Source organism: Convolutriloba macropyga, unplaced genomic scaffold (assembly GCF_964194025.1).
Source record: "Convolutriloba macropyga unplaced genomic scaffold, txConMacr16.3 SCAFFOLD_3479, whole genome shotgun sequence".
NCBI classification, from domain to species: domain Eukaryota; kingdom Metazoa; phylum Xenacoelomorpha; order Acoela; family Convolutidae; genus Convolutriloba; species Convolutriloba macropyga.
Genome location: NW_027451561.1, coordinates 1 through 27,264, shown reverse-complemented (window position 1 = coordinate 27,264; position 27,264 = coordinate 1). Strand labels below are relative to the sequence as shown.

The following is a 27,264-nucleotide window of genomic DNA, read 5'->3' as shown; positions in this document are numbered from 1 at the left end:
ATTTTAAAGGCTGAAAAATTTGCCTTTTTCAGCCTTTGAGAAAAAAGTTAACAGTGCGAGGCAACAGTGTTACGCCACTGTTTGAGATTTTTGTGTTGAGCCGTCTTTAACAATCGATAAATTATGCATTTTTGTTATGGCAGCAAGCGTTGATTAGAGAAAAAGCCGCATTTTTGAAATTTTCTGCTGGAATTTTTTCATCACTTTGGTTTTGCCCTGAAGTTGAGTCACTTCTCGATAGCGATAACCATCTAATAAGCAGGTGCAACTACTGTGCTAATGAAAAATTACTGAATTCCAGACAGCATCCCTTTCTTGCAAGCTTAGTATGCTAATTATTTTACACCAACTGCTCTTAGGATCTTCAAACTCTGCATTTTTTATTACCCATTCTCATGTTCTTTCTTTTTCTTAAGGTTTCATCCATCTTGCGACGTATGCTTAGAGCTTGTTGTAAAGCTATAAAACGATACCTTATGCAATATTTACATTAGGCTGTTCTCTCTCAGCCTGTTAACAAATGATAACTTGTTTTGTTCTCACCTCGTGCCGTAAAATCATTTGCACTGTTCCCATCGTAGAATCCCCACAATCCAAGCGCGTTGCCTCGGAACTCCAATGGAATGTTTCCATACAATCCAATGAAACTCTTCCCGGGTACCAGATAGACGTTGAACCCAAAAAGATTGTCTAAGAACCTGACTTTGATCCCGTTGTTAATATATTCAACAGACACCCCGTTCTGCTCAAAGTTTCCCGCGCGGCCGCCGACATCCTGGCCGTTTATGTAAAAGATCTGGTCTGTGCTGCCAGAGCCGGTTCTTAAGTACTGCACATGGCTATCTCTGTGCGTCATAGCGAACCCGTTGATAAAAGTTCCATCGCCAAATTTCCTTGTGGTTATTTGAACGTTGGTTTGGTCGTCCAAATTGGTGATTATAAGGGTACTAACCCCCAAACCCATGTAGGAGTAGATCAGGCCATCCGTTGTGGAAAAATGAGGGTCAAATTGAGCTTTAGTTGTCAAACTGCCTATATAATCGGCAATGATTGTAGGTCTGAACTCTTCGTAAATGTCGCAAGAAGTATCTATCGTGGTCGAGTCGTCATCGCTATCGCAACAGTCTTTATATGGTTTTAAGTCGAATTCGTAATGGGCAAAAATGTTATCAATGGTTCCTTGTTGCAAGCTGATACTTCCAGCACCTTCCGCTTTTGTGGTGAGGAGCCTACCATCTGCATTGTAGCAACAATGGTTTGATAAGTAATATATTCGGTTTGAGTTAGGGTCCCTGCAGGTTAGCTTAGGTGACCGGATGCAAAAGTCGACCGTGTCAAGATTGAAGGTGCACTCGCTTGGTACGCAGTATCCGGCGGCCTCTGCGGCAACGGAATCGGAGCCGCCTGCTTTGTTGCAACAGATGTCGTAGTACCAGTTATCAGTTGCGCTCAGTGCTTCTCTACCCCAGGAAGCGTCTGCTGAGGAGTCTCCGTCCGGGGAACTGGGACAAGTGTAGGTTGTGTTAAACCTTGCAAAACAGGCCCTCAGATCTCGCCTGTCCTCGATCACAGCCCAAGATGAACATGTTGTGTCCACTTCTCCATACACTGGTGGCGTACACGCCAGATCTAAATAAGAAGAAATATTGTACATAATGTTCTACCCCATCGTATGTCAAGCATTTTTTGATAACTTGACATCTGTTGAGCATAGATAATCATAACTTCTATGGATGTTATTTGAGAACATTTTTCCTGCTATTATACCAGAGTGGACAGATAACCCTAATTTTTTACTAGCCCAATGAGAAGGGAGTTAGTCGATGCATGTTCTGTAAGCGAATTCTTGCGACGCAATGCGAGGGGTTAAAGACTTATCTTTTGAGCTCATTCAATGAGGGGGAACAATTTTAATTGTTTCATATTTATAATCAATCACGATTGCACCAAACGATTCTCGGAAACGCATCTTAAGTTAGTTATAAAAAAGACAACAGGCATTAAAAAAATTGAAACTTATTCAAAAATGTTGTGTAATGAAATAGTTCCTTGCCGTTTCTCAATATTTAAGTACGCAATGAAATCAAGTGCACCCGAAATTTTCAAATGGAACTATTGTTGTGTGTTTGTGTGTGCGTGCGTCTCTGTGTGTATGTGTGCGTGTATGAGTGTGAGTTTGTGAGCGCAGTGAGGTGAGGTTTAAATGGTTGTTATTATTTCCACAACTTATGAAAAAAACCGGAGAACTTAATGCTAGCCCCACTTTTTTCTCAGACAGTCTTTGAATTTTCGAAGGGCACCCAAGGCTAGCGTATGTGGTATCAGTTTGAAGCTCTCTGCATCTAGAATATAATGCCAAGAAAATGTTTCGGAATTTTGTTATCTTGGAAATCAAATTTATCCGTTTTATTCCCACAATTTCAGTCAAATTAAACTAACTTTGTATCAAATTTAGCTAAAACTTTGGTCAAAATTCAATCATTTACGACAATAAAGCAGAGTCTTCTCGAGGATATATTTGAGAAACAAGCATCTCATTGTTTTTGTCAATGACTCCATATAGTACAGAAAAACAATAAGAAATGCGTTTATTCAGAGAAAAATTGCGTCAAATTTTCAGCCGGTGTTTAGACATTTTTTAGTTTTTACCCTTCCCTCGCCTTTGTTAGTCAAACTTTTCATCTTATGTTCAATTCGTTTTAAATCTTTGTTTAAGTTTTGATAAACAGGGAGAACGTCATTTGAGATGTTAACATGACTTCTTAGGAGAAGCACAACCTCCTGAGTCAGCTATTATTGAGTTCCATACAGTTTAGTTTGTTTTTGGGTGCAGTCTGTTTTTAAAAAAATTCTTCGTCAATTTCATTTTGAGGTCAAATGAAGACCAAGTTTGAGGGTTGCATACACTAATTACACTGGGTAAAACAGATAACAAAAAATTTTTCATGTTAATTAATTCTTATTCTCCTATTCATAGTCCTTTTTGGCGGCTTGCCTGAATATCATAATGAATGATTTTCATTTCTCTCACCGTATCTACTGCATTCTCTACATATTCAGGGCAAATAATTCTAAGCCGCAAGAATAAGGTGGTATTGCTATAAAATCAAATCCGGTTATCAGTTTCTTCTTCGTTCATCACAATCCAGGCCATTAATTGCAAACCTTCACAGAGTTTGCCGCAATTAAATTCCAGTTTGCAGTTATTATCCGCCAAAATTATTAGCCGATGTCGAGTATTATAATGATAATAATTTTTTTTTTCGAAATCTAAGGACATGTTATTAAGTCAATGCAAACAAATAAGTCAGATCTGACAGGTCTCCAGTAGGCTTGGAAAACCCTATTTAAGTGATTCCTTGAAGCAGTTTAAACACATTTATCAAGGAGACCTTGTTCAAACTAATCAGTTCATCGTGTTTCTTTGTCAAATAGTGTCCATTACCAGCGAGCAACAAAACATTCACAAGGAAACAAAATATTTCAAAAAATCTTTCAAAAAAATCCTTATGAAGATTGTCAGAATTAGTCAGTTAAAACAGTTTGAGAAAAACCTACCTGACGTTCTGTCGTCTTTATTGACCAATTTGAAAGTTGAAAAGTATTTGAGATCACTTGGAAGCTGTCCGGGCGCTGTTTCTGTCACAACCTGGGGAGAAGACCCAGTCGGAAGCGGGTTTGAAATCCCGTTCGGGTTGGGCTCCACATTAGCGGCGTACTCAAACACGTAACCAGATTCAAAAGCACCTGAAAACGAGAGAGTTGTTTTAAAAATTTCAATAAATTAATTAATCGGTTTGTTTTCTCTCTCCATTAACTAAATTTAATTTTCAGAAGTTTTCGAAGAGTTTTATAATAAAAATTGTGGAGGGAAAATATATTCAGGTTTACAAATTTTTATAATTTGAATCGGTTTTCATTCCTTCAAAAGTTTGATATTTTTTCTCACGAAATCATATTATTGTTAACTGGCAAATAATGCAATTTATATATGGGCTTGTATGATTATTAGAAATTATATAAGTCATATATTATATTTGCGCTGGTTTTTTGGCACTTTAACTTTCTTTTATTTCTCGTCGTAATACTCGCCAGTTTTGCTCTCAATTCTAAAATAGAACTCAGCGCAGTGTTCAATCTAAGTGGGTTGATCGAATTTTGTTTCCAACTGGGGACCTCGAACAGTGAGATTCCCTTAAATTTCTGAAGTCCTTAGTTCCACCAGTTGCTTGACCTGTGAACGGATTATGAAATTCAAATGTGTTATGTAACTTACAGTTACATAATATTTTGCCAATTTTGTAAAATGCTTATTTATTCCATTCATTACTCTTGAAAGTTTGAATTGCTCAACTTTAGCTAGTCAATTTCTTTCCCCGCGAGAAACCAAAATTGTTTCAACGAAAATTAACCGATTGTTTTAGATACGTTGCTTATCAGGTATTTATAAACACATTGTTTCCACAACTAAATGTTCAGATGCAAATAGATATCATTAGAACAAACAAATTCGAAGAACTCGTGGAAATTTTCAATGGCTTCCAAAGCCAATATGAAGGCATGGTTATTAAGTTTGATCAACGAAGATCTCTAAACGTTGGTCGTATTTTTTATATTCAGCGCAGCTCAATGTTTTCATAATTTTACTTATTTTTGACAGAAAACATTCGCACTATTAAAAAAATAACGTTTCTGAAAACGAAAACTCGTTCACATCCAAAGAAAAATTTGCAGGGACATTTTGAACTTCTCCAGATAGACGGAACTATTTTTCATTTTGTATCATTAAATTTATAAATTTGTTTCTGTGTAATCGCAGCGGAGCAGCATTAGGCATTGAGTCTGCATTAACAGTAGCCTGTTCTCAGTTGTCCCTTTTCTATTAGATTCCAATATGAAATTTCAATATCAAAATATTTTTAATTGAATAACGTTTATCTGTTTTTTGCTAGGACAAGAAGGCTCGACATATTTCCCAGAGAATCCACATGTTAGCTGTTTTTTCAAGCCATCGCTATGTTGAGATCAAATATACTCAAATATTATTACTGTACTTAGAGGGCATTAGCTTATTATTCAATTAATTTGCTTTGAACAAGAAAATTAGAAGCTCGAGTTCTTACATTCACTTGAAGATATTAAAATAGAGGCAATGAATTTTTATCAAACGATTCAAACGATTGACTTAAGTTAGCTTGTTTTGAGTTTGCTAGTTTGGGAGGATCAAAATTACTGAGAAGGAGCACAGATGCCGACATTAAATATTTCATATATGAAAATCTGAGCCATTACTCAGAAAATTTTTTTAGCATGAAATGATATAACCATTGGCTGTCCAAAACTTATTGTTGAAAACTGGCCATTCAATTTTCATGTACATTTTCAATGGCTTTCAATTCATCGTGAAGGCATGCTAGTTAAATTCGATCAAAAAGATCTCCAACCGTTGTTTGTATTTTTGTATTCAGCGCAACTTAATGTTTTCATAATTGTTCCGACCCCTCTTGAGGGGGGGGGAGGAACAATATACACAAATGGTTTTTTTTTGTTCAGTCAATTTTGGCCGATCGATATATTCATCGTAGAGAGTTGAGACTGGTATCATTAGAAAGCTTGACCAGCGTAGAATATGGAATTGAAAAAGATTTTTGTATATATTTTTTTACAGGGAGTTATCGAGGTTCAAACTTTTGAGAAAATAGAGTAAATTCCGTTGATTTTGTTCACATATTTCGGAATTTTGACAGAAAAATTTTGCCAATTTTGCTAAAATTTGTAAGAATTTTTTTTTTAAAAACCTTGTTGATTTTATTATTTAGGACAGAAAATATTGTCGGCTATTGCTATTTAATTTTTTTGTCAAAAAATCTGGCTAAATATTTCAAAATCCAGACTTTTTCATCAAAAACAGCACGAAATAAGTTTCTTCAGTCCAATTTGATTAAAATTGCAGGAAGTGCACACCCAAACACCGCTAACACAATCTTTGAAGATTCCAGGGGGGGGGCATTTTCTACTTCAACTTCCGTTGAGAGCGCTCTGTAATTAAAACTTTGCCGTCTTTTGCTAACTTTTCTCGTTGATTATCAAAAACGGAGCATTTGTTTTTGATTTTTTAACTAACAGAATATCTATATCTATGACATTCGAAAAGTTAGGTCTTCTGAATGGACAAACAGCATTAGCAGGGCTAGTTTTAGACCATTCTTGGATTGTTACCATCCAAAAATAAATTGGATTGTAATCAGTCGGTCTTTTTTATTAAAAAAATAGATCTTTTTTTGTTAATTAAATAACATTTCAAATCAAAGCTTACTAGTGATAGATCCAATTGGCTTCCTAATTAGCTCCAAATTAATGTATCTAATTTGTTACTTGAAAACTTATGGTCCTTTGGACTTTTAAAAATTTTCTAATAAAAAATGGCTTATTGAACTTTGCCTTCATTTTTTCTCACTTTTCCAATTTGTAGCTTAGTGTCAGCAATGAAAGTATGCTTATTCTTTCTACTGAATCCAAATTTAATCTTTATTGAGGCAATATTGGCGATCAAATGAAGACACCATTGATAATATTAAAATCCTTAAAGATTTGGATTTCGGTTTTAACGTCTTCGATACTACTTTCTCGAAAAATTTATTTGAACTCTTTAATTTTGTTTTTAGCTATCGTTTTTAATTTGTCTTTTTAGTTGTATTAAATATTCTGTACAAGTACCCCGTCTCATTGGCTTTAATGAAAGGATAGATGAGCCGATATTCTGATATTAGTAGATAGCTGATGGCTTTCATGACTTTGAAAACAATTGTTTTCCAAAATTAAAAAAAAACACATTATTTTCGCAATTTGGTTCCTTTTTCTGTCTGTTTATTACTTAGTCTCATTAGTTTCAGGCCAAATTTGACATTATTGTTGTCAAAAGAAGTTGCCAAAAACGACTGGTATCAAAAAAATCTAATGTTTTAAAGAATTCGTTGTGCCTTTACTGGCTTCGACACAGGTTTTTCACAAAAAGAATATAATTTAAGTCATAATTGACGTTCATTTTATAGACCTAAGACATATTCTGGATTTTTGCAAGCCTCATAGGCTTCCTTTGGAAGAATAAACGAAACTATTTAATTATTTCATTTTGTAATTAATGGCTTTCATGTCTTTGGAAATATTTTTTTTTCTCGAAAAAAAACATGTGTTATTTAATTTAGCGTTTTTTCCCTTTTTGTCTATTTGTTAACTAGTTTCATTAATGAGAGGTTACATAATACTTTATCAGTGTTCAAAAAAGATGCAATTGAACATAGTTTGGGGGCCAAATTATGGCTTTACGGCTTCGAAAGCGTTTTCTGGCAAGTTTTAATTGATTTTTTGTTTGTTGTCTATTAGTTGCCCTTTTTGTAACAGCATAAACAATGTAATACCAACAAATGTTAATCCTTTTCTATAAAAATGGTAATTGTAAAGCTATGGGATATTTCAGTTGATTTCTAATGGTTTAACTTCGAATTTATTTGTTTTTAATAATTATAACCGAATTTTTCGAAATTACTGTTTTTGTTCTTTATTGTCTAACTGTAAGCAAGCCTTATTATGGACTGGTGCTATATCTTTTCTGGCGAACTACAAGTTTTTTTGATTATTTTCAGTTTTATCTGACTATATTATAACTTTGATATTAAGTTTTGTTTTTTAAAACGGCAATAAAGTTTTTGATGTAATTAATGATTGTTGTTGTTGTTGTTGTTGTTAAATTTTGCTGTTCGTCTTGACTCGCTTTCTTAATAATGACATGTCTCAATAATTTCAAGCATCATTTTTTTCCATTGAGTTATTTGCTGTCTATTTGTTCATACAACAATTTTTTTTTGAAAAATATTTGAAATTTTATGTTTTTCTATCTGTTCTTCATTTACTGGAGAATTATGTCAAAATTGTGGATGAGTGGGGTCGGAACCTTATGTGCGATCGCACATTTCTGAGCCTCTTTGTTTTACTTGTGTTTAACAGAAAACATTTGCATTACTTTCAAAGTTATTAATAACTTAAAATAATTTAAATTTAAATATCTTTTTAGAAAGTTCGAACACTTTTTTCTTGACTAACGCCCGAAAATAGCATCAGAGATAAGAAAACATTTGTTTTAACATCTTCCCCTAAAAACTTTCTGAAAGTCATTATTAAAAACTACATTTTTCACCCATTTTGTCACCTCAGTAAATTTTTACAATAGTCATTGGGAAATATTAAACAAAAACGAAAACAATTCTGAATTTTTTATACTTCAAAAAAAATTGTTTAGTTTAGAATTTATGGTGCTCGAAAGTCATTTTTAGTTTTCTTTTACATGGTTTCATTGACTCAACCGAAGTATTGAATTTCCTAAAATTACTTCTCTAAGTCAAGCTTGTTTTAATTTTTGAAAAACAAATACAACGCACTAGAAACAGAAAAAAATTGTCAATGTCAAAACCAATGTCAAAAAGTTGTTCATGTGTGTAAATATAAAACTAGAACTGTAAAATTACCTTTTCAAAAGGTTAATATTTATTGTCTGATTCGCAAAAATGGAGTGGTTAATTGAGAATTGTGTTTAAAGATTATTATTTAGATTACAGACAAGTAAATCAGGTTCACAAGTCTTCTAAAGTCTGCTTTCCATGAAAGAGATTTTTTGAAGCTGGTCAGAAACTATTTTTTCGCTCCACTTTTACACCAAATTTCATTTTTTCTTCATCTGTTTTATACTAATTACGACCTCCTCAATAATAATAATTAAACTTGAAGTATTATACAGTTAAGCATATATTTTCCATTTTTGTCGATTTTCAGTATTCATTGAGATATTTGCCATCGTGAAAGAGCGTCAAAAGTGAAATTTTTTGGAAATATTTCCCACCACCAATAAAGATTTTGATTAATTTTCGATTGAAGTTTTTGAGATATTTTCAATTGAATACTTTTGTATCTTTCTGTAAAAGATATCGGACTGCCAAAGGTATCGGACTGCCAAAGATATCGGACTGCCAAAAAAGCGCGCTTAATATAAAGTTCCTGGCCTCAATTTCATTTGGGGTTGAATCATTAATGTACGCAGCATCAGGGAATAAGAATTTGAGCGAGATGGGCTTGGGCTGCTGACAGAGGGGTCCAGAAGAAAGAGACCTAGGGAGGTTGGTATTAACTTGACCGATATTAGGAAAGACCAAACAAAATTAGATAACCGTATAGACAATATTAAAACATGTGAAATGACAAATTATTAGTATGAAAGTCATGGTCATTATTGTTGTTGAAAAAAACCACTTTATTGAATAGCTTATCATCTGTTCATCTTGAGCTGTGGTCGCCTTTATTAACCCGTGTTGAGAAACTGAGATAGTACCGACATAATAACCGTTTGATAGACTTTTTTTGTTTTCTACGTTTCGCTTCTAAGAAGTTTCCGCTTTTGTTGTTTTGTTATTGTTTCTATCGGTCTTGTTAGTCAGGAGCGTCAATGCTAATAGGTTTTGTCTACTCCGATTATTCTTACATTAAAAATTGACGGACATCCAGTTTATTAAACAAAAAACTCAAAGGCTTTGCTGGGTTCTATGGTGAAAAAGCTATAACTTGTTTAAAGTGGTAAGAATCTCAACACGGATAAACATTAACATATCTATAAGAACCACTCAAGCGGGTCTTCAATTTCAGCCATTGAACCCACACACACACACACACACACACACACACACACACACACACACACACACACACACACACACACACACACACACACACACACACACACACACACACACACACACACACACACACACACACACACACACACACACACACACACACACACACACACACACACACACACACACACACACACACACACACACACACACACACACACACACACACACACACACACACACACACACACACACACACACACACACACACACACACACACACACACACACACACACACACACACACACACACACACACACACACACACACACACACACACACACACACACACACACACACACACACACACACACACACACACACACACACACACACACACACACACACACACACACACACACACACACACACACACACACACACACACACACACACACACACACACACACACACACACACACACACACACACACACACACACACACACACACACACACACACACACACACACACACACACACACACACACACACACGCACACACACATACGCGTGCACGCTCACTGATACGGACACACACACACACGCACACACACATACGCATGCACGCTCACGGACACACACACACACACCACACACACATTCACCACACGCACACGCGCACACACACACACACACACACACACACACACACACACACACACACACACACACAGTTCGAGCTTATTTCGAGTACATCACTTAAAGTCCAGACAAATTCTTTTCAGACCAGAAATCTATACCGGACGGTCTTTTCATGCCTTATTCGGCCGAGGACGGTCTTTTAATAATTCCAGGTCTAGACTAGAGCATATTCCATTTGGAATGTGAGATGTGAAACTCACCGTTTCCACTGACGCTGTACTGTTCTAAATTGTACTGCAGGTTCTGTAGAGTGAAATTCCACGATACTTGTACAGATGACTCTTGCTTTAGTACGCTCATTGCGCGCCCTGTAGTGTTAGCTTGTTGCTGGCACGAACTGAAGAACACTGTATATTTCGTCAGAATGTCCACATTGTCCAAAACCAAGTACAGCACCGTTTGCTCATTAACCCCGTACATTTGAGGGAACTTTCCATCAACATTCCCGCTGCTCGACGTGAACATCCCTTCCGTCCTTATGGAGTAAGTTCCAAAGAATAGAAACCCGATCGATCGGTAGTTTGACAGCCCATCCCCGCAATTTTCGATCGTGAATTCGAAGTCGTTCGTAGGGTCGTTATCGCCGTCGGGGTGGCTAACATGAAACATGGGAACAGAATCTATCTCTGTGGTAGCTGAAGGACATAGATTTGTAAATGTGAGATCAGAGTATGGAATTGCGGTGATGAATGGAGCGACTTTAGTTTGCGTCACTTTGTATACCCAAATACCCATCATACCAACGTTGGTTTCTGTTGTAAGTTTTATAGCCTCTTCGGTCCTCGAATAGGGCAGCTCGTAAATCATATCTAAACAGATTGTTCAAATAGATAGCTTAACAATCTTCCTAACATTTTCTCACCAAAATGTGTTACTCTCGCTAGTAAAAACGACAGACAACAAAAGTCTGTTTTAAAAGATGCTGCAAGTGGCAAGATAAATATGCGTAGAAATAGCGTCAAGCCCAAAGGAAGAAACCATTCTTTTTCGGGTATGCTAGTCTGACGTTAAGTTGTAATAGATTCCTTTCAGGTTCCGTGGCTCGCGAGGCATGTCCGAAAGTGGTCGAATTTAGCATGTCGAATTAGGTTGTTTTGAATTTACGTTATTTGAAGGCATTAAGTTTGGTTTAAATTTCTCATTCCCATCAGATTCGTACAAAATTCGGTACGTATATTTGATGAGACGTAACTGTGTGGTCAAAACATTACAAGCTTCTACTGCTACAGAATCTTCTAGAAATTTCACTCACGCTATAACCTGGTTTCCACGTCTCGCAGCAGATGAAAACCTTTTCAGTGAATTTACTGAACAATCAAAAATGAGTTCTCTATTGTGTACTCAAAGTTCATTGTACCTTATTAGCCTTAGTGAACATCGGCGTATTATTTCAATGTCGCAATAAATGAAAAGTTATACTTCCATGTTTTTATAACCATGATTTATCCATGAGTTTGACGTCAGGCTTCGATAGTAAGAGTCGGCTAGCATATTGCATATAGATTCAGGTACTCTACTTTGCACTAGAAATAAGTAGCAGGCAATTGCTAATCCCCTACAATTATTAAAATAGCTTTTATGTGATTACTTTAGTTTGCATCTTAATACTTTGCATTGAAAAATAAAAGCTAAAAGACAAAAGGTTTAAAACGGTAAAAAATAAGAATTGAAAAGTAATTTATATAAATTTCCAATGGTCAAGTAACGAAAAAAACAATCTGATTTGAGAATTTGACATTAGGAAGGTCAGCAAGACCCTAACAATTATGGCGTACTGCTCCACAAAAACAACCAAATAATGCTAAAAAAATCTTGCAAATGATCTAAAGCAGAGCCTCAAGCATTCCAGTGCAGATTAATAGCTGTTATCGTATCATTTCTTATGAAAGAAGTATTAGTTCGTGACAAATCCTTACTCCAAAACCATCCAAGAAGTGACAGTTCTTGTGACATACCTCGGTGAAAAAAAATGGCACCACTAAATTTGTAAAATTCAGACAAAAATTACTATCTTGTAAGTTGCTTCCCGATAAATATTTATCGAACAAGATTCTGCCAGAGTCTCGCAAGATAACATTCCCTTCCCATAAAGGAATTCTTGAACAGCAGCAGACGAAAACCTGTTCGGTGAATTTACCGAAAAATCAGAAGAGAATTCTCTATTCTGCAATCAATAGTTAAAACTATGAGTTAGACTTTTAGGCTCCCAAAGCTCGCTGTTGACCTTTTTGAGGATCGTAATACTATTTAAATGTTGTTAGAAATGAGAAGTTATACTTCCATGTTTTTATAACAAGATTTTAGAGTCAAGATTTCATAGCAAGAGTCGGTTAGTTTAAAGAATCTATATTCAGGTTCTCTATTTCACACTAAAAACACGGAGCATGCTATTGCTAATCCCTTACAACTCTCAAAAGAGGCCTTTCTTGCGTTTACTTTAATTTGCATCTTGATACCTCGAATTGATAAAGTAATTTTCCAATGGTTTATGGTCATGTCACGAGCACAAAAATCGGAGTTGAGAAATTGATATTAGAAACATCAGTGAGGCTCTAACATTTATGGTGTACTGCTCCACAAACACAATCAAAGGTTGCCTAAAAATCTTGCAAATGATCTGAAGTAGAGCCTCAAGTAAAGTATTCCACTGCAGATTGATAGCTGTTATCGTACCACTTCTTTTGAATGAATTCAAAGTTATTGGCAAGTTGTTACTAAAAAAAATCAAAAAATAACAATGTTTGAGACATAAATCGGTAAATAATAATGGCGCGACTAAATTTGTAAGATTGAGACAAAAATTAAAATCCGCTACGATCCCGTACTTTGGTCTCAGAGCATCTCATCACTGAAACATTTCATCCCAATAACAAACAGTTCTGTTACATGATATTCCAATAATACAAGTGTTCGTTAAGACTGTTCATATTTAAACCAGGCAAAAGAGGCGGTTTACTTCTGGAAACTCTTGTAATAACAGCCTGTTCTTCCTCTGCTACGATGTAATTACCGACTGCATGTTCTCTGCACAGTCTTGCACACACTACAGTATATACAGTATAGTTGAACGAAATTTTCGAAAATCGTGCAGGTGGATTCAAAATGGGCGCCCCCCTCTATTCCTTATATTCGGGCTCAAAACGTTTAAAATCAACGGACTGGCAATTCTCTCCCCCCTCCCCACCCCAAACTGTACAACACACGCACCCATATCCATCTTCAACCTCCCTTCCTCGCCCTCAACCCGTAAATCCCCCGCCTATCCGAGAATTGTATTTTAATGCAAATTATGAAGCACGCACTCGCCTAACAAAAAGAGCTACTTACTGACGAAAACATACTTTTTAGCAACGTATGCTAGTCCCCGCGACTTCTCCTTAATGAGGTAGCCTTTTCCTAAACGATGGCGCATGATGATGGCGCTAGGAACTGGATGCGGCGCAAGTAGGGAAACGATCACCTGTGGCAGGAAAAGTCATTCGAAGTGGTTACAATTAGCGAAAAAGGATCAGGGAAGAGGATTTGCCATGAAAGAGAAAGAGAAAGATGATATTAAAGGAGATTAAGGGGGATGTTTATAGGACTACGTATGGACATTTATGGACATTTTGTTTGGAGATTTCTTGTTTGGTTGATTATTTTGCCTTAATTTTACATTATTTTACATCAATTCACCAAGTTTTACAGAACTTTACTGTTTTAAAGCTTGAAAGCAGGAAAGCATGAAAGTGGAACAATTTATTTGACAAAAAGGCGAGTGAAAAGGAGCGAAAAGGAGTGAATTTAATTCAATACCAGATCAAAGGAAAGCGGCATATTTATACACGCATGAAATATGTGCAGAGAGAGTTTAGGCGATAATTACTTATGTGCAGATCGAAGTTAGGCGATAATTACTCATAAACAGATAACGCGTAGTCGGTAATTACTCATGCGCAGAGATCATTTAGGCGGTAATTACTTATTGCCAGATAAAATTTAGGCATGATTTACTCATGTGAATAGAACTATCAGTAAAACCTTTACATGCTCGTAGGATGTACTCTGAATGTTTTTCTGTAATTTCTTAAAATTGACATGATCATAGCAATGGTAAGCCAAAAAACAGACTGCAATTTTTACTGATTCAGCGCTGATTTCTGCTGCAAGCAAAGTACGGGATACTTCCCGAAAAATATGTTTCTAACAAGATTCTGTCAGAGTCTTGCAAGATAACCATTCCATTCCTATAACGGACTTCTTGAATGAAAATTGGCGCTCCAGGTTAGAGGCCCACAAATTTGCTTCAATGGATCGTTGTAATTTTATGGATGCTCAGTAATTGATTATACTTCACTTCTGTACAATTTTCCCGTGTGCATGTAAGATTTATAGAAACTGCCATGAAATTACTATGAAAAACTCTGGACAATATGATTTTCTCATGTCCAGCTTTCGCTCCGCAATGGAAGTTTATTCCTTGTTATGGTTTTTTTTGCAGTTTGAACTCGATGTCGCAGTCTGTTTTGAAAACGAGGACGTTGCCCACAACCATTTGCAATTTTTAGTCATTGTATTTAACAAACAGATGTACTTAAAATGCGTTATGTGTAACAACAGCATAACTATTCCAGTTTTTTCAACCAGTAGCGACAAACTTTATCAAATTATTATGATCCATCGGTAATAACTTTGTCTTCTTTGAAATTATATTTAATCACTGATGAGATTTGTCTTTTATGTTTACTCTAGAATCCATAATTAGGATTTTATTTGATTTCGCATCCATTAACAAAGTTATAAAAATTGATGTATTTACGCTGACGCATCGATGGAAACCAGCGGGATCCACCCCGTCATGTCATTAAGCTAGCTTCTAGAAGAAAATTTTTTTGATGTTTAATTAACGAAAGACACGTGCGGGCAACCATCCATTTACAATTCAGATTGTTTTCTCTAGATGACAGAAAATTGACCATCCAAGTACCAGCATACTCAAGCACGTCGGAAATTTCACATTTGGGATTCAGAAAAAACAGGAAACTTATCTTGCACAATAGTCTGGGTCCGTTTCAAAATTAAGAGCGGGCATAGTTAACTTTACGCTTTTTTAACTCACCCATTTTTGAGACTCAGAGCTCACAACAGTATACAAAAAAATTATAAACAGGTTTTACGGACATTGAGGTGCATTAGAAAAATAGCAAACTTCTGGTAGAGTAATGAGTTGAGTATTATTGAAAACCAGAAAAATTGTAACCGTCAGTTGACTCAAAATTCCCAGGTCTCGTTAACAATTTTGTACATTTATATTGAAAACTAAAATTACAAAAACTGAACATTTATCAAAAATTGATGAATTGATTGCTTGATGAATGGTCGAGAAACATTTGCATTACATACTGTGCTAGAAGATCCTTTGGTTTAAATTTTTAGTGAAGATGTCTACCAAATTAGTGACAAAAATATGTCTGAGTGGGGGAACTGCCAAAGAGTATTCTCCCGGAAAACGAATCTTAAGAACCCTATAGAGGAACGTGGTTTCATCCGAGAACAGGTTGCTGGTACGAACTTGACTATTTGCTGGCGAAACGCCACAGGAATCTCATAAAAGAGGATGTGAAAGTACGGAAACAGGACAAATGGTCAGATCACAGGCCTAAAGAGATTCGCGTGGCCGACAAGAAGGCCAAGGAAAGATTCGTGGCAAAGAAAACCCACCACATCGGTTGGAAGAAACTTCTGGACCCGGCAAAGCATATTCAGTACCAACAACAAATCCAGGGTTCAGCCTGTCACAAGACCCGACGTGGACAGAACTCGCAACGGTGGTAATGAAGAAGGCGGCAGAGGAAGTGTGCGGTACGGAAGTCACCCGAAGTAAAACCAGTCAATGGATGCAGGGACAAGAATAAGCACTACAAGTACTAGTCAAAAACGCCCTTTTCACCGACGACATCACGATTCTAGGAAGCAAAGATACCATAGAGGAGGCAAAACCAAAACCTAGAGAGTTATGGGGTATTTCGAAGAAAAGACAAACGAACTGAGGGAAGAAAACATAACCCTTGGTGAAATGAGTGCCGCATGAACCAGATTCCTGGGTGTATGGCTAGAAGAAGAAGAAGATAACAAAATCTGCATACAACGAGGAATGGGGGCCTGGAGCAGGTTTAAGAAGCGACTGAAGCACTCAAGGCTGACGAAGAGAACCCAAGCCCGCGTAGTGGAAGCAGTAGTCGAAAGCACCATGCTGTTCAATTGCCAAGTACGAACCTGGTCAATAGGTGAGATCAATAGAATCCAGAAAAAAGTAGACCAGTATTATCGCTGCGTCTGGAGCTCAAAATCACAAGCTCCTCTCAAGGAAATGGAAGCTAAACACATGAATCGATGGAACGTCCGCAAAGAACTGAGAGTCAAATCTATAAGGTTAAAAACTGAACGAAGAAGTCTGGAAAGATTTGGACACGTTCTTCGCCTCCCGGATGAACGCAGAGTGAAACAAGTCACTTTCGGCTGGCTCTCAACGTTAGAAAGTACAAGGAAAACGAAATCCAAATACCGATGCACCTTATTGGATGAAGTTGGCAGGATAAACAGGAATGGACCCACTCAATGTCAAGGAAAAAGCGTCCGACAGAAAGGAGTGGAGAAAAGTGGTCAAGGGGATTGTAGCACACATTGAACGACGTAGAGTCACAGTAGAGACAGTCGAAAGATCGCAGAGAGTGAAACCATTGGACATGGAGTGGAAGACATGCGGCCGCGTATGCCAGTCACGAGCGGGATTGGCTAATCACATGCGTGCGATGCACAAAGAGAGAGCCACAGAACACAAGTGCAGGAACTGCCAAAGAGTATTCTCCCGGAAAACAAATCTTAAGACGCACGAGAAAAAAATGTCTTGGAGAAACAAGCCCAGCGAAATACGTCACTAGAGCAAAAGAATGCCCAATTTGCAACAAATCTGTGTCGTATTCCAACCATACAAGGCACGTCAGGAGCTGCAGGGGTCAACAAAGGGGTACCAGGTCGGGGTGAACACCCATACAAGACAAGACAGGAAAATATGTGAAGCAAAAAACGTAGCTGATAACTGGAATGGTGTCAGGGCAATTTACCCAATTCTATTTTACACCAAAATCATTTTATCTAATGCCATTTTACCCGACTTGTCATATTACCCAATGCCAACTTTATTTTACCCCATTGTTACAGTTACCTGAACGACTATTTAGCCGACTATATATTTATATTTGAGACTTAATATGAAAATATCACAACCGAACATGGTCTTATCAATGGCTATATAATTAAATGGCCCCTGGTTTTTTATACAAAACTATCACAACCAAACACCGGATAATTGAATGAAAAAATCAAAGAGCATTCTGTAAATTGGCATTGGGTAAGTGGCATTGGACATCATAAATTTGGGACCAGTCATATTTGCAAATGCGAGAAAAGCAGAATTTTAAATAAAGAAGTTTATGGCGAAAAAATTTTGTTCATGTCTTAAGTGTGAGTAAAGCTATTGCATTCTGATGCAGCCAGGTGCTAATTTATTCAAACCTAGGCTAAACAGCAGTCCAAAGGGCTAAACCATGAATAATTTACGTGATTTTTGTGTACCTGACAAACAATACTGTCCAATTATGGATAGGAATATTTAGAATACACAAAATAAAACAGGAAGTAAATATGGAAATCACTTCGGAAAAACTAAATTCTAAATTAAGCTCAACGAATGGTTTAATACGACAGTTTTTAAAATGGTTTTCTTGGCATCATTTTAGTCCACTAATAATTCGATAGTCCACTAATAACTCTACATGGCGAGTGCCAAAAATATAATCCTAACGTGCTTGAACTGCAATGGGTATTTGTTTTTCCTGCATGATCTAAAAACGGATTGAATAGTCGAACTTTTTCGAAATACTGGATGATTTTCGTGGTCAATAGATTTTGTTGCGTATTAATGGGCAGGTATGCTTTTACAACTAATTCAACGATTTAAAGAAGCATATATGTATGTAACTTTCAAATAGGTTTTGAGATATGTGATTATCCTTGTGGTTCGCGATTCTGAATTTCGAAGCAAGCAATATTAAGGGACTCTGGTAAAGTCACTTCAAAATTATAACGTAAAACGGGAACCGCCTCGAATATCAAATTTTCTCAGTGCCTTCACTGGAGTCACATAATCTACACTAGGAACACCCAACTTGCAATTTGGAAAATGCTGTTAGGGATCTTTTCAACAATTGCCCCCCCCCCCCTTTTGCAAAAGGGGGGCCTATTCTTGAATAGAATTTAAGCGAGCGATTTATTAACCAATCAGAGACGACTAAACTTTCCGTGTATGCTCATACTGTGTTAAACTGGATAAAATAAAATGCGCCATGCTAGGGCAATTAACCGAATTGAATACAAAGCGAAAGAATTTCCGACTGGCGGGTCGGTGGGCGCGCTTCGCGCGCGTCGCGCCTTTGCCGCGATAACCGACCCGCGATTTCCGGATTACATCCCACAGCGCGTGAGAGGCATGGCCGTGAACAGTGGTCCACAATTGAGCTTAAACTGTTATTCGGCTATCTAAACTGTATTCCAGGTAATATTGTGGTAAAGTATAGCACAAAAGGGGTGGCAATTCTCTACTAGGTACCAAAGGGGGGGGGGGGCAATTGTTGAAAAGATCCGCTGTTAGATTCTAGAAGTCAAATTCCGGCTATGTTTATAGGAACTTCTCGCTTTTTAACACCCCGCAATGCAAGACCTTTGGAACTTTAATGCGTGTACGTGTTTCAATAGATTGAACATTGCGAGTTAGGTGTAAAAGTAAAACTGATTGAAAATGCAAACCTTGAGTGTTTGTCAGTGAATTGTACACGTAGAATCCTGCAAACAACTGATACTCGCTAGAACTGCCGAAGCTGATTTCATCATAGTCGAAAATTGCGTAACAATCATCGTCATCGAGAGTGGTTGTTGATTGGTTAGTACAAAACATTGAAAACTGATAACTGTTGAAATAGGACAAAGGTCTAGCCGCACTTGTAACTTTGTAATACGTCACTATGAAGCCTCTGTTGGCTGTAAAGTTGTTGCCGATAAGATTGTTCGCAACTTCGAAGTCGCCGCTGTTCGGATCAACTTCCCGATAAAGAATGTTGCCGGCCAGGTTCACGTATTTGGTTGCGTCTTCCCCCATCAAAGTGAAGGTCAAACTATCGTCAAAATCGATGTTGATTTCGTCAGCCGCGATTGGAGGCTGATCGTTCCAAGCGCTCACCTATCAAAAAGTTACAACATACAATTATTCTCGAGTCGATAACTATTACATCAGCTGATCTTGAGCTCTCAGTTTCTGGTATTTGTAATGAACTTTTTTTCCTGTTATTTCTCGTTATTCAAGGCTTCTTTCTAGCCAATTTACCTTGAACAATACCAAATATATCCTAGAATATTTAGTATACCTTTAATATAAACCAGTTCAAAGATCGAAAATTATGCGGAAAAAGTTGAATTAATTCGACGAAAGTATGCAGAGTCAGGGATTAAAATGTGAGAAAATTCTGTATGCATATCAAGAAAAATACTTAAACAGGCTATCAAAAGTGCAATTTGTTGACCTTGAATAATTGTCATTTCAGTTCTTTGGCCTAGAATCTTTAGAACGTTCGCGGTTCCCGATAAATTTTAGCAGAGTCATTAAACCTATGCATGATTACTTAAAATAAGTTACCATTTTTTAGAACATCCGACTGGCACATTTGTTGAAACTCTGGCAACACAAGATATTGAATAACACTTGTTTTAGCAATTATCATTAATAAGCAACGTCATAATAAATGTAAACTGTCTTTCTTCGCTTATTTTTTTGTTTCGCTGCGGTTCACGTTCAATAAGCATTTTTGCAATCAACTTAGTTCTCAAAAAGTGTCATATTCTAAAATTTTTTATCTTATTCATTTTATAACTAAAAATGCTCCCTTTGCACTTTGATTTGACAGAGTTGTCAAAAGTAAAAAATATGGCGTCAATGTCTTAAAATCTTTGCTGAATTACCAGTTGAATCCTCCTCCAAAGTTTGTCAAATATTCAGCAAAATGTTTTAAGAAAAAGAATGAGCTTTGGCAATTTCTAATGTTGTTCTTAATGGTCAACAAATAGCAATGGTGCTTTGAAAATTGAATCATTTTTAATAATTGCATTGCCAGACAACTTTTGATTTGATCTTTTCTATTTAACATCTAGACAGCTGAAATTTACTATGATCTGTTTCCAATGTTCAGAAAATTACTTTTAAACCAGGAAAACTGCAGTTGCTGTTGTGTAGAATTAAAGCTCTACAACTTTAAATTGTGTTTTTGGGTTTTATCAGGGTTGAACAATCACAATATCTTGTCACATCTTATTTGTCACATCTTAAGCCAAATTTTCACGCGCTTGAAAAAGTAATGTGCGGTGATCTTTTGCAAATTTTCACTCATTTTTCCAACAATCATTTTAATAGGAAGACGGGAATTGTAAATAATAGAGATTAACAATTCCACTTTTGAGTGAATATGCGCTTGTTTTTGAAGTTTTCATTGTTATCCGAACAAAATAATGAGATTCTAACGTCAAGATTTGTATAGGAAGAAAAAAGGCTGAAGCAATCATGTGAATTTACTTCAGCACGCTGGACGTTTTTCGGCTGAATGCCTTATCATATTCTGCAGATCAGACGAGGGTGTCGTATTCAGATATATTTAAAGAGGTGGCCTCGGCATCCTATTTGTGAAATGCATGACAGTTCATAAGGCACCAAGTTTAACAAAAGGCAAAAATGCATGCTTGAAACGTCTCTGAAAAATATGTTCAAGAACTCTCGAAGAGCATGTTTATGAAATCCCGAGCAGCATGGTTAAACGGCCAGATTGCTTGAGGACTACGAAAAAAATATGATATATTAAAAGGTAAATAACCGCAAAAACGCAGATTGAAATTGTGTCGTTGACCGAAATGCAAAAAGTCAATGACCGAAGGATGCAAAATGCGAAAATTTTATGCACAGAAGAAAACAGGGATTCAAGAAATATCACTGGCCGAAATATGTCAAGAAATATCACTGGCCAAAATATAAAAAACAAATATATGCCAAGGAAGTTTGTATCCAAAAAGTTTTGATTAAAAACGGTTCTTTAAAGACGGCTGAATTATATTTCGCCTTTAATTCTTTTTATTAAAAGCTGCAGTAATGATAGCTGGGCGGAGTTTTTACTGGCATCTATATGATGTTTTTTTGTCTCCGACAAAGTGTTTGTGAAGACCATAAGAAGTTACTATGCGAATGGTTTATCGCTTTATTGCCTCCCAACAGCTTTTTTCATGCAATGTCGTGGCTTGACAGATCTGGATATTCGTGTTACTTGTTTTCCTAATATTTTTGGATTCTTGCAAGATATAAAATATGCTCTCTTGCAGATTTTAAGCTCTCGAAACACCTTTTTACTTTTCAAAATGAGGTAGAAACTGCACCACACTTTTTCTTAAACGTATTTGTTGTTTATAGGAAGTTTAAAGTGTTTAGTTCTGATGCCAACAAAAAGGCCGCCGGAAAAAATAAACTTGTTAGAAAATATGGAATAATTGCAACATGCCTTGGGGGTAAGCTATACTTTTCCAGGGAGCTTAAAGCAATATATATATATATATATATATATATATATATATATATATATTGCTTTAAGCTCCCTGGAAAAGTGTAGCTTACCCCCAAGGCACGTTGCAATTATTCTGTACTTCCTAGCAAGTTTAGTTTTTCCGGTGGTCTATTTGTTGTCATCAGAACAAAACACTTTAAGCTTCTATTTATATACTTTTATACTTTAAACCTATGTATATATATATATATATATATATATATATATATATATATATCTTTATTAAGAGAAAGAAAAGAAACACATAAAAAGACGTCAAAATCAGCACGACTTGCTGCCTTCATTCGGTTTTTTTTCATTGATATCTTGTGTATCAAAAAACTATCGTTCAGTGCCCTGTTGACATATCATTGTTTTGGGTCATCGATCTCTAAATCCTTTATGTTGTCTGGAGAAAATTTTTGATTATTAGTGAATTATCTCACCCACTAAATGAACTTTGAAGCCAATGTTTATGTGTTTTGAGATTGCAGCAAATCTTTAGTGGACCCTTTCATAATGAAGACTGTTAGTAATTTTGAAATTCAGATACTTTTCAGTCAAGCCTATCTATACCAAGTTTTTTAATAGTCTCGAACATTAGGTATAAATAATGTACCCATGTTTAACATTGAGCTCCGTAATGTTACGTCAATAATAATGTTTTCTGGGTTAGTTGAATCATTTTTCATTCAGTTGAGCTATTGGGAACTTTTCGTCATGTAAATTCAGTTATTAATTTGTTCACTCTGTCTTCGCTGTCGTTACAATCAGTTAATAATTCGGTACTCCTAAAAAATGCACAAATGTGAAGACCATATGGGTTCGAAGCAGTTACTTAAACCCAAAAATGAGAACTGGCTTACTTCTGCGCGGTTTGGATCGCCTACAGCTGGCACCATCAGGTCGCGGGTATAGGTCCCGTTAGGATCAACATAGAAGGCGCAAATAGGTTCCTGATTGTAGCCTAATCCCCCATCCCCGTAATACGGATCCCGAACTGTCTCATTACACATGTTGTCTAGAAGGCCTTCATGTGTAGTTGTGTTCACTATTGCGATGGCGATTCGATTCATTGTATCACCTTGGATGTTCTGGAAATCTAAGTTGTCCACGAAGCCTTCGTCTGGCCCGATGTTCAAACTACCGTCTGTACAAGGGTGAAAATGAGTAAATTCTTCTGTACCAAGCCTAAAACCGGGTTCAGAAATATCAAATTTCCGTTCTGAGCAGCCATCGCCCTCCTTTTCCAAAAACGAATCGCCCAGTCTGGGTCCAAATTTAAACAGAAAAGGTTCTGGTTTATCCGAAGCGTCAATAACAGTCAAAAAACATATTTGCACCAAAATAGGCACCATCAAAAACCCAATATGGGCTAATTTTGGCCTCTTTTTTGTGGATAAAACCACCATGATTCAGTTAATGTCACGAAAAATTAGTTTATTTTGGCCACAAAGTTTAATTGACTCGGTTGTTAAAAAAATTGACTACTGTTAAGTATAACTTTATTTTTACAATTAATCTAATCACCCAACTAAAAGTTTAATTCTTAATTATTAATATTTTATGTTGTAGACTTTTCGCCAATTAAATGTACCGGCCTCGTTTTGGAAGTTTGCTATTTGAACAAAAATTGATCAAATCAAGTCTTAATATTAAAAACAAGTTTTAATTAAGAGCCCCATTGATTTTAAAAAGTACCCTTTTGGTTAATATTTAAGCAGCATGGTCATAATTAATTAACTAAATTTTGCGTCATGAACTTTATTTTACTTTGAGCTATTTTGGTAATTTTTGATACATAAATTGTCACTGTGTTATCACAGCAAAACCGTGCATTATTTTTTGTTTATTTATGTTAGCACTTCGACCGGTTAAAAAATATATTAAGTTTATAGATTTAACCGAGCAGTGACGTATTAAATGTTTAATTAAGAAGTTTGAACTTAGCTTGCACAAACCGATGGCTAACCGTGCGATGCAATTAGTGACTAAATTAAAAATTTTATACAATCTTTGAGCAGCAATTAGAGATAAAAGAGAATCTTGATTATCTTGTGTAAACAATTTGATTTCCTCTCAAATCTGCAATTGATTTCTGTCACAGCAACTGTTCAAAACTACTTCCATTTTTCGAAATTTGACTTTGAATTGATAACAGCACTCGCTAATTACGAAAAACGAAAAAAGATTTTAAAAAATTCAACTGTTTTGCATTGCATAACTTTAGTTTTGGACTCGTCTTCAGATAAGTTTAATGTTCGAGAGTTTTGGATTATTCTGATAGATGGTTCGGATTTTCGCATTCACTAATTTATTTAGTTGCTGATCAACTCCGCTTCAAAAGACCCCCCCCCCACCACGCCCGCATGCACGCACGCCGCACGCACACACACACACACACACACACATACACACACACAAACACACACATATTTAAATATATATATATATATATATATATATATATATATATATATATAACACACACACACACGCACACACACACACACACACACACACACACACACACACACACACACACACGCACACGCACACACACACGCAACCCCATGTCGATACGCGGAGTTTTCCTATTAATATTTCTCTGTATTTGCTGTTTGATTGTCTGAAAAACGTACTAGCTTGATTTGCTAATAAGGAAAAATTAGTTTTTGCGCGTATACCTAACGGCATTGGTTATGACTTGCTGACATTTTCTAAAGAAAAAACAAAACATGACATCACAACAGTAGATGTAATTTGCTTGTGATTTCACTCTATTGTAAATAAAGAATTTTTAATTGTTTTGCATTGCATAAATTTTGTTTTGGACTCGTCTTCGGATAAGTTTAATGCCCGAAAGTTTCGGATTATTCTGATTGTTGGTTCGCATTTTCGCATTCATTAATTTATTTGGTTGCTGAGCTACTCCGCTTTAATAGACCCCCGAACTACGCCCACATGCACGCACGCCGCACGCACACGCACATATATAAATATATAAACACACACAAACACACACACACACACACCCACACACACACACACACACAGAGACACACACACACACACACACACGCATACACAAACACACACACACACACAAACACACACACACGCACGCACGCAAGCAAGTACACACACAGACATAACCCCATCTTGACACACGGAATTCTTCCTTTTATTTTTTCTCTGTATTTGCTGTTTGATTGTCTGAAAAATGTACCTGATTGATTTAACAATAATGAAAAAATAATTGTTGTGCGTATACCTAACGTCCTTGTTTATGAATTATTGTTTTTTTTTACGGAAAAACACAATGACATCACAACAGTAGATGTAATTTGATTGTGATTTCACTCTATTATAGATAAAGAAAATTTAATTGTTTCGGATAACATAACTTTTGGATTATTCTGATTGATGGTTCGCATTTTCGAATTACTACATTATTTAGTTGCTGAGATACTTCTTATCAATCGAACTCAACGCCAGCACGCACGCATGATTGCACGCCGCCCGCACACACGCACACATACACACGCACACAAACATTATATATATATATATATATATATATATATAAACACACACACACAAACAAACGCACGCATGCAAACACATACACAAAAACACACAAAACCCCATCTAAATACGCGGAGTTTTTACTTTTAAGATTATTCTGTGTTTGCGTTTTGATTGTCTGAAATATGTACTTGTTTGGTTTGCTATTAATGAAATATTATTTGTTGCACGTATACCCGACTGCATCGGTTATGATTTGTTGACATTTTTTACGGAAAAACGCAGCATGAGATCACAACAGTACGCAAACACACACACACACACACACACACACACACACAAACACACACACACACACAGACACGCACGCACGCATTCAGACACACAAACCCATCTCCGCGGAGTTTTTCATTTTAAAATTTTGCTGTATTTGCTGTTTGATTGTTTCAAAAATGTACTTGCTTGATTTGCTAAAAATGAAACTTTAATTGTTGCGAGTATACCTAAAGGCATCGGTTATTACTTGCTGATATTTTAACGGAAAAGCAAGGTATGACATCACAAGAGTAGATGTAATTTGCTGGTGATTTCACTCAATTATAAATAAAGTTTTAGTTGTTTTGCATTGCATAACTTTGGTTTTGGAGTCGTCATCAGATAAGTTTAGTGCTCGAAAGTTTTGGATTATTCCGATTGATGGTTCGCATTATCGCATTCACTACATTATTTAGTTGCTGACATACTTTATATCAATCAAACTCAACTCCAGCACGCGCGCATGAAAGCACGCCGCACGCACACACAATCACACGCACGCACATATATATATATATATATATATATATATATATATATATATATATTTATATATAATATAAACACACACACAGACACAAACACAGACACAAACACACAAACACACACATGCACACACACACACACAAACACAAAAAACCATCTGAGCACGGGGAGTTTTACTTTTAAGATTACTCTGTGTTTGCTCTCTGATTGTCTGAAAATTGTAATTGTTTGATTTGTTATTAATGAAATAAAATTTGTTGCGCGTATACATAACGGTATCGGTTATGACTTGTTGAAAATTTTTACGGAAAAAAACAGCATGACGTGACTTCACAACAGTACATGTAATTTGCTTGTGATTTCACTCTATTATAAATAAAGAGTTTTTATCTGTTTTGCATTGCATAACTTTTGTTCTGAACTCGCCTCCAGAAAAGTTTCATGTCCGACCCCCAACCACGCCTCACGCACGCACACAAACACACACACACACACACACATATATATATATATATATATATATATACTTATATATATATATATAAACACACACACAGACACACACATAAACACACACACAGAAACACACACAAACACACACAGACGCTTGCACGCATTCAAGCACACAAACCCCATCTCCGCACGCGGAATTTACTTTCTAATACATCTCTGTATTTGCTGTTTGGTTGTCTGAAAAGAGTACTTGCTTGTATTTGCTAACAAAGAAATATTAATTGTTGCGCGTATACCTAACGGCATCGGTTATGACTTGCTGATATTTTTTACGGAAAAACACAGCATGAGATCACAACAGTAGATGTAATTTGCTTGTGATTTCAATCTGTTATAATTAATGTTTTAACTTTTTGAATTGCATAACT

The 27,264-nt window shown here is 36.3% G+C and overlaps 1 protein-coding gene across 1 annotated transcript; it reads right to left on the bottom strand.

Annotated features, from left to right (window-relative positions):
• Positions 1-543: 543 nt before the first annotated feature.
• LOC142356791 (uncharacterized) lies at positions 544-23,643 on the bottom strand (the record flags this gene model as incomplete). Its single annotated transcript, XM_075408584.1, has 5 exons — positions 22,921-23,643; positions 19,230-19,659; positions 10,586-11,194; positions 3,559-3,747; positions 544-1,629 (listed from the first exon to the last, which is right to left on the bottom strand). Coding segments are annotated over exons 1-5 (2,860 nt in total), but the record flags the coding sequence as incomplete, so codon positions are not given.
• Between the last annotated feature and the right edge of the window lie 3,621 nt (positions 23,644-27,264).